The sequence below is a fragment of the Plecotus auritus genome (genome assembly GCF_963455305.1).
Source record: "Plecotus auritus genome assembly, chromosome: X".
Taxonomy (NCBI): domain Eukaryota; kingdom Metazoa; phylum Chordata; class Mammalia; order Chiroptera; family Vespertilionidae; genus Plecotus; species Plecotus auritus.
The window spans coordinates 12,491,773-12,505,225 of NC_137784.1; the positions used below are offsets into that span (position 1 = coordinate 12,491,773).

Sequence of the window (13,453 nt, forward strand, 5' to 3'; positions counted from 1 at the left end):
TATCGGCCAGAATAAGGCTGCTGCCAGGTTGGTCTGTTCTTTTTCCCCTCAATAAGATCTTAGAGAAGAATCTAGAAAAACCCATTGCACTGTAGAAGCTCAGAAGACCCATCCCCCTCACACTGAGCAGCAGCAGACCTGACACCACTTCTGGTGGCTGCAGCCTGCAACCTGCCTCATCAGTAGGAACACCCGGTCCACTTCCGGGGTTTAACAGCTAGTCAGAGCTTGGGCAGGAGAGAATGCCACAACCTTGGGCACAACCTCCAGAAATCTCTCTCCAAAAGCAAAGGTGGCCACTGGGAGAACTCAGTGCGCACACAAAGCTCCTGCCCTTTCTTGAACCCTGGCCGGTGCCATGTCTTGCCCCCTTCCCTCACACAGAGACACAAAGACTAAGGGGGCTCATGTCCTAGCCGGTTTGGCTCAGTGAATAGAGCGTCGGCCTGCGGTCCGAAGGGTCCCGGGTTCGATTCTGGTCAAAGGCACCTACGTCGATTGTAGGCTCCTCCTCGACCCTGGTCAGAGCAGGCTCGTGTGGGAGGCAACCGATTGATGTGTTTCTCTCACATCGATATTTGATATTTCTCTCTGTCTTTCCCTCTCTCTTCCGGTCTCTCTAAATAACAATGGAAAAATACCCTCGGGAGAGGTTTTTTTTTAAAAAAAGAAGAATCAGGTTCAGCATGGGGTGGGGGGGTGGTGGAGTGAGAATGTTGTTAACCTTTAAGATGCCTCAGCTGTTTTCCCTGGGGGCAGCCTGCCATGGCAGTGGCTGCTGGTGGCCAGTGGTGATGGGGGATGGGGAGATGGCGGCAAGAGCCAAGGAGGCCCTGCTAGCAGTCTGCATGGGACTTGATCTTCTGGTGACAGGGCTGCCGGACCCTGGGTTTTCACATACCTGGCTCAGGCCTGGGTGCCGAGCTGGGGTAGTGATAGTCAGTGTGCGCTGGGAAACACCTCGGCCTCATGCCCTCCCCCCCGACTCCCCCCCCCCCCCCCCCGTCCAAGCTGGGAATTCCCAGCCAAGGGGCAGGGCAAGCTCCAGTAGAGCTTTTTTTTTTTTTTTTTTTTAAATATATTTTATTGATATTTTACAGAGAGGAAGGGACAGGGATAGAGAGCTAGAAACATCGATGAGAGAGAAACATCGATTCAGCTGCCTCCTGCACACCTCCCACTGGGGATGTGCCCGCAACCAAGGTACATGCCCTTGACCGGAATTGAACCTGGGACCCTTCAGTCCGCAGGCCGACGCTCTATCCACTGAGCCAAACCGGTTTCGGCCCAGTAGAGCTTTTACACTACACTGTGGGTCCCTCCTGACTCAGAGCCCCATGCACTCCCAGGCAGAGGGAAGGCTGACTGCCCAGGGCTCTCCATTCTAAGTGCCTCTGCCCAACCCGATGCAAACACAGTTCTCCTCTCTGTCCGGGGTTAATTTGCCAGGTTGTGTCCTCCAGAAACATACTTAAGTTTTTAGAATCTGAAAGCAAACTAGTTGCATTATCAAGTTTCCAATGACAGGTTCACTTAAACATGAGACACTAGACCAGGGGTGGGCAAACTTTTTGACTCGAGGGCCACAATGGGTTCTTAAACTGGACCGGAGGGCCGGAACAAAAGCATGGATGGAGAGTTTGTGTGAACTAATGTAAATTCAAAGTAAAGGAGCGGAGGGGAGAGCAAGAGAACCCTCCGCTCTTTCGGCTCCGCGGGCCGGATAGAACAGCCGAATGGGCCGGATCCGGCCCGCGGGCCATAGTTTGCCCAAGGCTGGTCTAGACACAGTGGGCCCTGTGGGTGCCCCTTTACCTGCAGGCGCACTCATCCCTCAGCTGCAGAGAAAGCTGGCAGCTAAGGATTCAGAGCTGCCATCCGTTTTCAGGAAAACTGCCTTCAGCTGATGGGAGCCTCGTGCCCACAGACATTGTACCAGCATACCCCTGCCCTGAGCAGCCCGCAGCCAATGACTGACGGATCAGTGGCGTGTAGGCTGCCTCCGTATTTCATTCAGCCCATGCTCTGATGGAAATTCATCCTCCAGGGCTCCCGTGCCTAGCGATTTCCCCTGCTCCATCCTGTTCCCTGCTCTGCCCCCTTTCTCCTGAGAACTCTCTCTGATAAATCCCAGGCCCTAGACCTCCTTGCCCCAGGCTCTGCTTCTAAGGAGTCTGACCTAAGACACTAATGTACCACTGAGAGCTTTCCTGAATGGTAAACAAACCTACCTGTGGTGATCTGGGTGTGTGAAAAATGAAGAAATCAACTATGAGGCTGGGGAGGTGTCTGGAGAAGAGATGAGGCTCAAATGCAACAGAAATCGACTTACCTCACGTCCATCGATTGGACTTCTTCAGTTGAGTCATCCAGGCTGTTGGATTTCCCATCCAGGGCATCCAGATGAACAAGTGCCTCAACTGGTTTAAGCCCACCGGAGAAACTGTCTCGGGGGAAAGTCGCTGGGGCAGCACTCTCCACACTGTTCACTTCCTGGCAGGCGCTCAATCCATTGATTTCTGATTGAGAACACAAAGTCGTTCTGTTAATCATACAATATCCAAAACAATGGAGGAACAAATATATATATATACTAGAGGCCCGATGCACGAAATTCGTGCAAGGGGCTCGGCCCTGCAGTGGCTGACTCTGCCCCAGCCTGCCACAGCAGCCACCTCAGCCCTCGCAGCCCCGGCTTCGTCTGGAAGGACGTCTGGTCTAATTAGCACATTATGCTTTTATTATTATAGATATGGAGGCAATTAATTTAATCCTCTGCTTTACCAATAATGCAACATTTTTTGGGGAAAAAAAAATTCCAGGTAATCACTTTCACACAGTGGACGAGAAAGCAAGTGGCATTACCAATGTGTGTGCAGCGGGGCTCATGAGCCAGCCAGGAGACGTGGTGTCAGGCACAGTACCAGTCCCCAGGCTCTGGCAGCAGGTTCTTGAGCCACAAGGCAAAGGAGAAATGCAAAAAGACATACTCTGAGATGAGAATGCCTTTCCTGACTTTGGCTGCCATGAAATATTTCAATGGAAGGAGTTCTAAGTGTGGTGTCTCCCTAAATGCATTAAATGTAAATAGACCAAACACTCAATTTAAAGGCAAAAACTGTCAAACTGGATTAAAATAAAAAGTCCTGACTATATGCTGTTTACACTTATAAGAACACACATAGGTTTAAAGTAAAAGGACAGAAAAAGATTTACTATGCAAATGCAAATCATAAATAGACTGATGAAGCGGACTTTAAGACAAGTATTACTAGAGATAAAGAAGGACATTTCTTTTTTAAAAAAAATGTGTTTTTATTGATTTCAGAAAGGAAGGGAGAGGGAGAGAGATAGAAACATCAATGATGAAAGAGAATCACTGATTGGCTACCTCCTACACGCCCTCTACTGGGAATTGAGCCAACAACCCGGTCATATGTCAACACTGAACCACTGAGCCACGTTGGCTGGGCAAGAAGAAGGACATTTCTAATGATAAAGGTGTCATCTCAATGGGAAAATTACGTAATTTGAAATAAATATTCACCTAACATGCTAAAAAAGAGCTAGACTCCCCAGAAGTGTGGAAGGCAGGAGAAACCACGTAAAGCAGCGGTCAGTTCTTAATAGAACCTGCACAGCAGTTAAGCTCCTGGAAAGCAGTATTGGGCCAGCAGACGGCTGGCTCCTGCTCCACGATTATTAGAGTAACTGAGGAACCCAGTGCTTTCTAAACAGACCTGGCAGACCTGTGCTGGAGACGGAGATTCCACCAGGAAGGGAAAGTACACAGCCCCCGTCCAGCAATCACGCTCTTAGGACCCATGGGTATTTGTCCCCTGCAGGAAATGTGTCAAGCCCTTGCCTGCTGAAAGGAGAAACCCAAGAACCAGACCTCACACTCACCTATTTTGTTCGGGACAACTGGTTCTAGCTTATTTTCCATACACACAGCAGGCTGAAGCTCTATTTTCAGGTCTTCTTTCTGAAAACAGAGAGAAGGCTGACTTCACATAGAAAGACAAATGCTTTGAAAAGCATCAGAGGGTATCTGGAACCACGCTGAGCCATCTGCCTGCTCCATGGTAGTTCTTTGGATCTTCTGAGCTTATTACAAATCAGCTGTGTTTCCCTTACTCATATGTCACCATTCTCTTTTTTATTCATGACTACTGTGTCTCTCCCTGCATCCCCACCCCCATTTCTCTGAGGAAATTTTTTTTAAATATATTTTATTGATATTTTACAGAGAGAGGAAGGGAGAGGGATAGAGAGCTAGAAACATCGATGAGAGAGAAACATCGATCAGCTGCCTCCTGCACACCTCCCACTGGGGATGTGCCCGCAACCAAGGTACATGCCCCTGACCGGAATCGAACCCGGGACCAGTCCGCAGGCCGACGCTCTATCCACTGAGCCAAACCGGTTTCGGCAGGAAATTTTTAATTACCACCCTGTCTCTGAAACTCCTGAGACTCCTCTTTCCGGGCACCTGCAGTCTCTTGAATCCAGCCAGGAACAAGGCAGGAAGGGTCCATTTTGTCTGGCTGCTCCTCTCTGAGATCCATGATTCCTCTGAATGTATTCTGCCACTCAGCACATGGATTATCACAATGGTATTCTGAATGCCTACCTTCACTTCCGGAGACACGTCACTCCTTCTTGTTCTCTTCATGATTTCATCTATTCTCTGGGAACCAAAAAGAACCAGGTAAGAGGAATACAAGACCAAAAACACATAAAAGTATCTGGGACTATATGCAATTTCACATTTCTCAGAAAACTCATGAAAGAGAAACGTTAGCAGAGGATAATGAGTATAGACAGGTTTTCCATTGGTTTTGAAGATGTATACCTTTGCCCTATGGACAAGGTCAAATGTTTGAAAGTGAACTAGTAAGTATCTAGTGTTGATTTCATTTATATCCCATCTTTCTCCTTCCTCTCCTTAGGTTACCTAAAATTCAATAAATCACCACTTGCCATTCAAGAGGACCACCCTAGAGAAAGTGAGGCTGAGATGCAAATCAGGAGGGGTGACCACAGATTGGTCTCCCAGCTCCCAGGCCTACAGCAACACAAAGCCCAGACTGGTACTAGGACACCATGAGAATGGACCTTTATAATCAGCCTCCTTAAACACAATGTTCCCTGTGATTGCATTAAATGTAAATAGACCAAATACTCCAATTTAAAGGCAAAGACTGTCAAACTGCATTAAAATAACAAGTCCTAACTATATCCTGTTTACACTGATAAGGACATACATAGGTTTAAAGAAAAAGGATGGAAAAAGGTTTACTATGCAAATACTAATCACAAATAGACTAACGAAGTAGATTTTAAGACAAGTGTTACTGGAGATAAAGAAGGACTTTTCTAATGATAAAGGTGTCAACTCAATAGGAAAATTAAGTAATTTGAAATATATATTCACCTAACAGCAGAGCTTCAAAACATATAAGACAAAAGTTGATAAAACTGGAAGGAGAAATGGACAAATCCATAATCACAGATGGAGCTTTTAACACTCCTCTCTCAATAAATGATAGAACAAGATGACAGAAAACTAACAAAGATATAGCAGATCTGAACAACACTATCAATGAACCTGACCTAATTTGAGAATTCTAAAATCACTCTACCCAACAACAGCAAGAGTACTGAATTTGCTTCCTGTTCCTGCCTCACGCTCAGTCCTCCCAATCCCTTAGCTCTTACCTTCTTCCTCTCCAGTCGCTCCTGTTCAATCTGCAGCATGATTTGTTCTCTTTCTAGACGCATCTGTTTAGCTGCCTCCTGGGCCTTTGCTTCTGCTGCTTCCTTCTGATAGGAACAGGTAAACCAAGGCATAGGCTTTACTAAGTTAAGAAAACACTATAGTAATTCCCTGGGGTTTGCATATATTCCTTGACCTCATCTCTACCCCAAAGTGGTGCTGCTCCAACATTCAATGTGGATTTACACAGCCGGCTCTATGACACAGCAGACTGGCTAGACCTCACTCATCTATCCTTGGTCCACCATGCAAGTAAGTCTAGTGCAGACACTTCCCATATGTAGCCAAGGTCTTTCCATGTCTGATGGCAGCCTCTGGCCATGAAGTATATATGTGGCCAGGAGTTTCGGGAAGTTAATCCTCAAAGGATTAACTTTCAGACATGAGAGGCAGAAGTTGGTAGATAACCCCGTTTCTTCACCTCTCAGAGGGACAATTCTAAGGCATGTTCCACAGTTTCTTAGATAGTCCCAAAGGCAGTGAGGTCCAGTTGCCCACAGTATCCCACTCATCATTGCGCTTACATTGGCTTTCCTCTCACTCCCCGGGTACCAGCTTCCTGGGATCTTCTCCTGAGTCAACTACTAGCACCCATATTCTCATCCAGGGTCTGTCTTTGAGGGAACCCAAACTGACATACAGAAAACATTACCAACTTCACTTTTATTGCCCAAATTAACTCATATATACATATATTTTAATCCTCTCCCAAGGAGTAAGGGTATTTTTTCCATTGATTTTAGAGAGAGTGGAGGGGCGGGGAGAGGGAGGGAGAGAGAGAGAGAGACATCGATGTGACAGACATATCAATTGGTTGCCTCCTACACGCACCCTGACTGGGGGGTGGGGATTGGACCTGTAACCCAGGTACATGCCCCCGACTGGGAATCAAACCTGAGATACTTCAACCCTCTGATGTACAGGCCATGCTCTAACCACAGAACATGCTGGCCAGGGCAAAGTAACTCATATTTAATAACCAGCCCAGTTGGTTTAAGAAAATATTTCAAGTAAATATTATGAGTCATTCAAATTTAACTAATTTTACCTAATGTTAACTAAGGCCCTTAAGGCAAAGTCTATATGAAGAGTCATAAGTACCTGCTTTTCAATCATGGCTTTTTCTTGCTTTTCTTTTTCTTGTTTTTCCTTTTCTTGTTCTTCTTTCAACAGCTGCTCCTCCTTGGCCTTTCTCTTGGCCTCCTCTTCCTCCAGTCTTTTCTTTTCCTCTTCCTGGCGCTTCTTTTCCTCTTCCTGGCGCTTCTTTTCCTCTTCCTGCTTACGGGCTTCCTCTTCTAGGCGAAGTCTTTCCTCCTCTGCCTTTTTTTCCTGTTCCTCTCTCTCCAGCCTTTTGAGAACATAAGTGTTGTTAGAAGACAGGGACATGCTCAAAAGGCAAACTGTCAAAGAACCATGTGCTGATAGGAGTGTAATGCATGATACAGTCACAGACAAGTGCACCTGAATTAGTATCCACTTAAGAAAGTGACTCATCCTTCCCGGGAAGCCACTCCAGCCCATACACTTACAAAAAAAAATTTAACCAAGGTTGACTCCACATTCTGCTATGAAGAGTAATGATGATATTGTGAACATATTGTAATGAAAACACAGATGTTCCCCAGTCAATCTACAAATGACTATAGCCCCATCATTATTTTTTTTAAATTAATCCTCACCTGAGGATATTTTCCCCATTGCTTTTCAGAAAGAGTGGAAGGGAGGGGGGGAGGGAGACAAAGACAGAGAGAGAAACATCGATGTGAGAGAGAGACATCGATTGGCTGCCTCCCATGTGTGCCTCCACTGGGGCCAGGGATCAAATCTGCAATCCAGGTACATGTCCTTGACTGGGAATTGAACCCGTGAACCTTGGTGCACAGGCTGATGCTCTAACCACTTAGCACCACTGACTAGAGCTCATTCTTATTTAATGACAATTCTTTAAAAACTAAGTAAAATAAGTATTTAAAACTGACCTAAGCTAGAAAAAACTAAGTGCCTCAATGGCCACAAGTGTGCCAGTCAACAATTTGAAAGCAGTGACTATGGGTTCAAAAGTTCACTTTGGGTTTTAATTGGTATATGACTTCTGAAGCAGCAAATGGAAGAAATGCTCAAAAGAAACTTGACATTTAATATAGAAATTAAAATATCTATTTTTCATTTATTTTGGAAATATTTAAAAATCTGTTTTAGCTTTTATTCTTTGCTGTATAAAATTAAATGGCATTTGGACATGCCTTTTATCCACAGAGTAGCAGCCTGGTACATGAAATTCAGTGTCCCCTTCAGCCCAGCCTGCACCCTCTCCTATCTGGAACCCCTTGGGGGATGTCTGATTGCCGGTTTAGGCCCAATCCTGATCCCTGGGATCAGGCCTAAACCGGCAGTTGGACATCCCTCTCACAATCCTGGATCGCTGGCTCCTAATCACTCACCTGCCTGCCTGCCTGGTTGCCACTAACTGCCTTTGTGTGCCGGCCTGATTGCCCTTAACTGCCCCCTCTGCCAGCCTGGTTGCCCGTAACTGCCCCCCACTGCTGGCCAAGTAGCCCCCAACTGCCCCCTCCCTGCTGGCCTGGTCACTCTTAACTGCCCCCCCCCCCGCCGGCCTGGTCATCCCTTACTGCCCCCCCCCCCCCCGCCGCCAGCCTGGTTGCCCCACACAGCCTGCTGTTCAGTTGTTTGGTTGTCCTTCACTAACCCCCTTGTTGGCTTGGTCATCCCATGCAGCCTGCTGTTCAGTTGATTGGTCATCCCTCACTAACCCCCCTGCTGGCCTGGTTGCCCCACGCAGCCTGCTGTTCAGTCGTTTGGTCGTCCCTCACTAACCTCCCTGCTGGCCTGGTTGTAGGCAGCCATCTTGTGAGGGCGTGAGGGTCAATTTGCATATTACCTCTTTATTATATAGGATGCAGAGTTGGTGATGTGATAATAGAGAGCTCTAGGCAGTGAAGGGAAATTCTGTAACATCTAAGCACTTGTTTTTATGTTTCTAGTGTTCTTCTTGCTTACATGCATGTCACTTTCCTTATCTATGAAAAAACGTGAGTAATCATACTCACCTTGCAGTGTGTTCCAGACTGGCAATGTGACATATGGGCAAGACCAAGATTGCATTCTGATTGTGCCACTCACCGTGTGACCCTTCCTTACAAAGTGACTGAACATCTCTGATGCCCATTTACAAAACGGAAACAGCTATATTATTGGCTCCATGACACCACTGTGAGAATGAAATGAGATAATGCATGGGAAGCACTTAACACAATGCCTGGCTCTGGGTTGGTTCCCAAATGCTGGTTTGTCTTCCAATTTAAAATGAATCCCCTCTCCAACTCTTAATGTCTTTCTAAGAGCATCTATAAAACTGTGTTTTTCATAAATTACCTTTATGTGGAAGCATGTGTCACTGACTTACTGGATGCTGTTATACTGTTATAAAAAGATCAAGATTATAAAGAAGATTCTTCTATCCTAATGGTTGGCTTCAGGAATCGTGGAGACAGCCTATGTGTCACAAAAGAGACATTTTTAAAAGGTAAAGCAGTACTTAGACATCATTTAGCCTAAGACTGTAAAAGTGTGTGATAAACATATTCTACATTAGCAGAGGTTGCACTGCCCAGAAGCACTGCTACAAGAACTGGAATTAACAACAGATATTCTGGAAACCTCTGGAGAAGAGCATTATGGGGATGAATCAGGAAAAACACACACACAACAACCTCCAGTTCCTAGGTTCCCCAGTAACAGGCTAAGTACACCCAACAGGATTATCACAAGTAGATGTGTGGAGAACAAGATTTATCCAGAGGTTAAGCAGAGTACTGTTTCAGTTCTCATTTCTTTTAAGGAGCCAGTTGTGGCTATCCCAGACAAGCTAATACACAAAGGACCTGTTGTGTGTGAATAAATGCCCAGTTGCTTCACCTTTCTCTTTAGGATCTGAAAAGCCACTCTGTTCCTCCTATTTTACCAGGAGGACTTCAGAGGTGCCCAATGCACACACACAGAGTAAATAACATATCCTCTTGACCCCTAAGTCTCCATAATCACCCACAACAGAAATTCCTCCCCACAGGCCCATTAGCCCCTGCCTGTCCCTCCTATTACAGACAAAATTCCCTCCATTAACCACAATCTGCTTCCCCCAGAACTCGCTTTGCCTGTGTGAAACCAAGTCACTCAATGTCCTCTCCAAGGCTGCACATCCTTTCTCTTCCTGCTTCAAGAACTGGTGAGAAGCCGAAACCGGTTTGGCTCAGTGGATAGAGCGTTGGCCTGCGGACTGAAGGGTCCTGGGTTCGATTCTGGTCAAGGGCATGTACCTTGGTTGCAGGCACATCCCCAGTGGGAGGCGTGCAGGAGGCAGCTGATCGATGATTCTCTCTCATCGATGTTTCTAGCTCTCTATCCCTCTCCCTTCCTCCCTGTAAAAAATCAATAAAATATATTTAAAAAAAAAAAGAACTGGTGAGAACATGGATTTGGTCCTTTTTCCAGGACCCCTCTTCTGCAGGTCGCCCGCACCCCATTGCCCTTGTCATCACTACTCAGTTCCTACAGAGTTCACTAGACCTGTGTACAGTTCTGTCACCATCTCCGTCCTTGTTCCTGTCACCTACTTCCAAACCTGCCCCTCTTCCTCACCAGGTAGAAAGGGTCAGAAAACTGTGTACCACGGGCATCCTTCAGCAGATGCATCCTTATCCCCATCACCAGCCATTGGTGAGGGTCTTCACTGAACAACTCACAAGCTCCAGCACTTAACCACCTCCTGTTCCACACATTCCTGACATGTGCTCAGCCTTGAGTTGTTCGATCTGTGGACAAGTATGTAGGTTTCACTATTCTCTCTTCCTTACGTGCTTAAAAGTTTTCAGTTTAAAAAGCTTAACCTTTAACATCCTAAACTTAGTCTTCTGTGATCTGCTCTCACCCTATCCTTCACCGCCTTCTCTCCTGACCTGTGCAGTCACTTGTGTCTGCTCCCTCTTCTCTATGCCCCAAGCCTCCGATCCCCTCCTGAGCACTTCCGGGATAGCATGGAGCCCAGTCTGCTGCCCAACGCCAGGCTCAGGTGGTTCCCAGGACTCCTTGTGCCCTCCTGGGCTGCCAACACTGTTAGAGTGAGGCCCAAACAAGGCTGACTGGTCATCTGTCCCTGGGCCTCAGCTAACACTCCAGGCTTTTGGCCCCATCCTTGCCCCTGACCCCTGTGGAAACAGTACAAATCTCTACCTTGTTTCAGTCTTCAACACCCTCCTTTGTTGACTGCATCACCAACCACTTTACAGAGAAGCCCGGGGCCACCTGATCTGAGCTTTTATCCTCTATCTCACTGTTGCTCAGAAATTTCAAAAGGATCGTAAATGCTACCACTTGTGCTATTAATCCCACACTCTCCCACACCATGCTCCTGCCACTCTCCTGGGTCCTCCTTCCATTTCACCCTTCTACACGTACCTTTCTATGGCCTGGGAAAACGTTCAGGTCTCAGGTGTCCCAAACAAATCTCCCTTGCCTTCCACTCACAGCCTCTTAACATCCAGCTGATGGTTCATCCTCTCCCCTCTCACCTCTTCAAAGCTGGCTTAGGTCTCCCCGTATCAAATTTCCCTCCCAAATGTTGGTTCATCTCCTAAATGTCAAGGCCTTTCCTCAGCTTCGACATATACCAGTATTATAGGTACAGATATCCTTAAATGTCTCTCCTGTGAGGACCTCTCCCCAGCCCTGTGTGTATGAGGCTCTCCCCTCCTGCCTTAGCTGCCACCATGCCCACCACCCCACATTGATGGGCTTCACCTGCCCCATCTCTCACTCCAACAGCCAACCACCTAGAGGTTCAGCCAGTGAGGCGTGATTCTGAGTGGCAGAAGCACCTCTTATGTGGACATTGTGACCTTGCTCATGAGGGCTAACTTGAATGTCTTTCTGTGTGGGCACCTAGCAGCTATTTTAGCTTCTTGATGTGACTTACTGGCCCCATTTTGGAATCACAGTCAGATCTCTGGCTTACTGGTTTCTGCCAGTGCCTTCCCCAGGGTAGACCTGGGCTCCAGGCTTTCTTGTCCCAACTCCAAGAGTCCTAATTTATATCTTAACCCACCCGCAAGCCCAGGGGTTATGCCCTGCTCTGTGTGCTTCCAAGAGAGCCCTGATATCACTGCCAGTGGGCCCTGGATCAGCCTTTGCTCTTCTTCCTAGGCCCCAGCTATCTGGGTTCTTGTCAGCCCTACTGTTCTGAATAGTCTCATCCCGGATGGCATTTCCCTCACCAGTTTGTGACAATAATTGGCTTTCCACAGTTTGACGCAAGGACCTTTATTTTTTCTTGGCAATTGTATGTCTGTGGCATTAGCTCTAAGCTCAAAACAGATGTGGGATGATCTTATTGCAAATGATAGCCGTTGTGTTTCATAACCAGGTTGTCTGATATTTTCTCACCTCCCACGTGGTGCTAGGCAAAGCTTCACATTCTGGCAAGAGAGAGGAAAACTGGTTTTGGGTCAAGTATATTACTCTCATTTTTATTTAGGCCCCAGGCATCAACTCCATTTTCAATCACCTGAATATTTTGCAGGCACTTTCAACTTAGTGTGTCTAAAATCAAATGGAGAGTTTTTACCCTCTAAAACTAATTCCTTCTGTCCTTCCTTTATCGGTTATTGGGTATACCATGCTCTTAAGTCCGTATGGACTCAACCCTCAGCATCAACTTGGAATTGGCCAGTTTTGTTAGGTTGTGCAAGTCTGCAGACCGGAGCTGGCCCACCTGACATGAACTCACCCTCCCTTTTCCAGGTCTACCTTCACCACACTGTTAGCCTTTGCCTTCTCTTAGCCCGAAACTGCAATGGTATCTTAGATGGGCCTCTATCTCCTTCTCTGCCTTCTTTGTACATGTACTGAGTGCCAGTGCCAGTGATCCAAGGACTGTATCCCAGCCTTTTAAGATGCTTACTAGGGGGAAGCAGGCCAGTGAACAGACAAGGCTGTGTTAGCCGAACAGCTGGCTCAGGAAGGGGGAGGAGGAAGAGAGATCAGTTCTCTCCTAGGGGCAGGGACAGAAAGGCTGCAAGACAGGAAGCTAGGCTTGACCTGAGTCTGGAGAAAAGGTGTGTCTGATGAGGAGCATGAGTCCATGTGCAGCAGAGGAAAAGCGGAGGTGTGGAATCACATGGTGAGGGCCTATCAGGAACTCTGCACATCAGTGTCTGGAATGCTGGAAGAGGAGGGGAAGGTGGTGGCCAGGTCCTGCCCAGCCTTGAAGGCCTGGTGATGGGTTTGGATGGATCCTGTGGGCAAGGGAGTTACTGGCTTGTTAAGGAATGGGAGCATGACAATGACACTATGTGTGTATAGTCACTGGGGACACAATGTGAACAGTGGACAAGTTCTAGGAGACCTAGAGCAGGGAGCTCAGCTCGGATGCCACAGACACAGTCCAGATGAGAGACAACAGGGTTCGGAGCTTAGAGAACAGGATGGGCTGGAGGGGAAAGGAGAGGAGAGAGATGCTAACGAGGCAGCCTGGATGGACCTAGCAGATGGGACACTGAGGAAGAAGGAGTGGGAAGAGTTGGGAGCTGGCTGAGACTTCCGATTTAGGTGGCTGGAAAGATGGGGCACGGAGCTTGTGAAAGAAAAAGGAAGTTTGGGAGA

At 47.2% G+C, this 13,453-nt stretch overlaps 1 protein-coding gene across 6 annotated transcripts in view; it reads right to left on the minus strand.

The window, feature by feature from the left end:
- The window catches only part of MAP7D2 (MAP7 domain containing 2), a 113,317-nt gene that overhangs the window by 4,458 nt on the left and 95,406 nt on the right, over window positions 1-13,453 (minus strand). For all 6 annotated transcript variants that reach the window (XM_080651961.1, XM_080651964.1, XM_080651962.1 and 3 more), the window contains 5 exons: window positions 6,881-7,127; window positions 5,722-5,826; window positions 4,634-4,690; window positions 3,907-3,985; window positions 2,333-2,519 (listed from right to left, as the gene is read on the minus strand). In XM_080651961.1, the coding sequence (XP_080508087.1) occupies window positions 2,333-2,519; window positions 3,907-3,985; window positions 4,634-4,690; window positions 5,722-5,826; window positions 6,881-7,127 (675 nt within the window). The remainder of the gene's footprint in view (window positions 1-2,332; window positions 2,520-3,906; window positions 3,986-4,633; window positions 4,691-5,721; window positions 5,827-6,880; window positions 7,128-13,453) is intronic.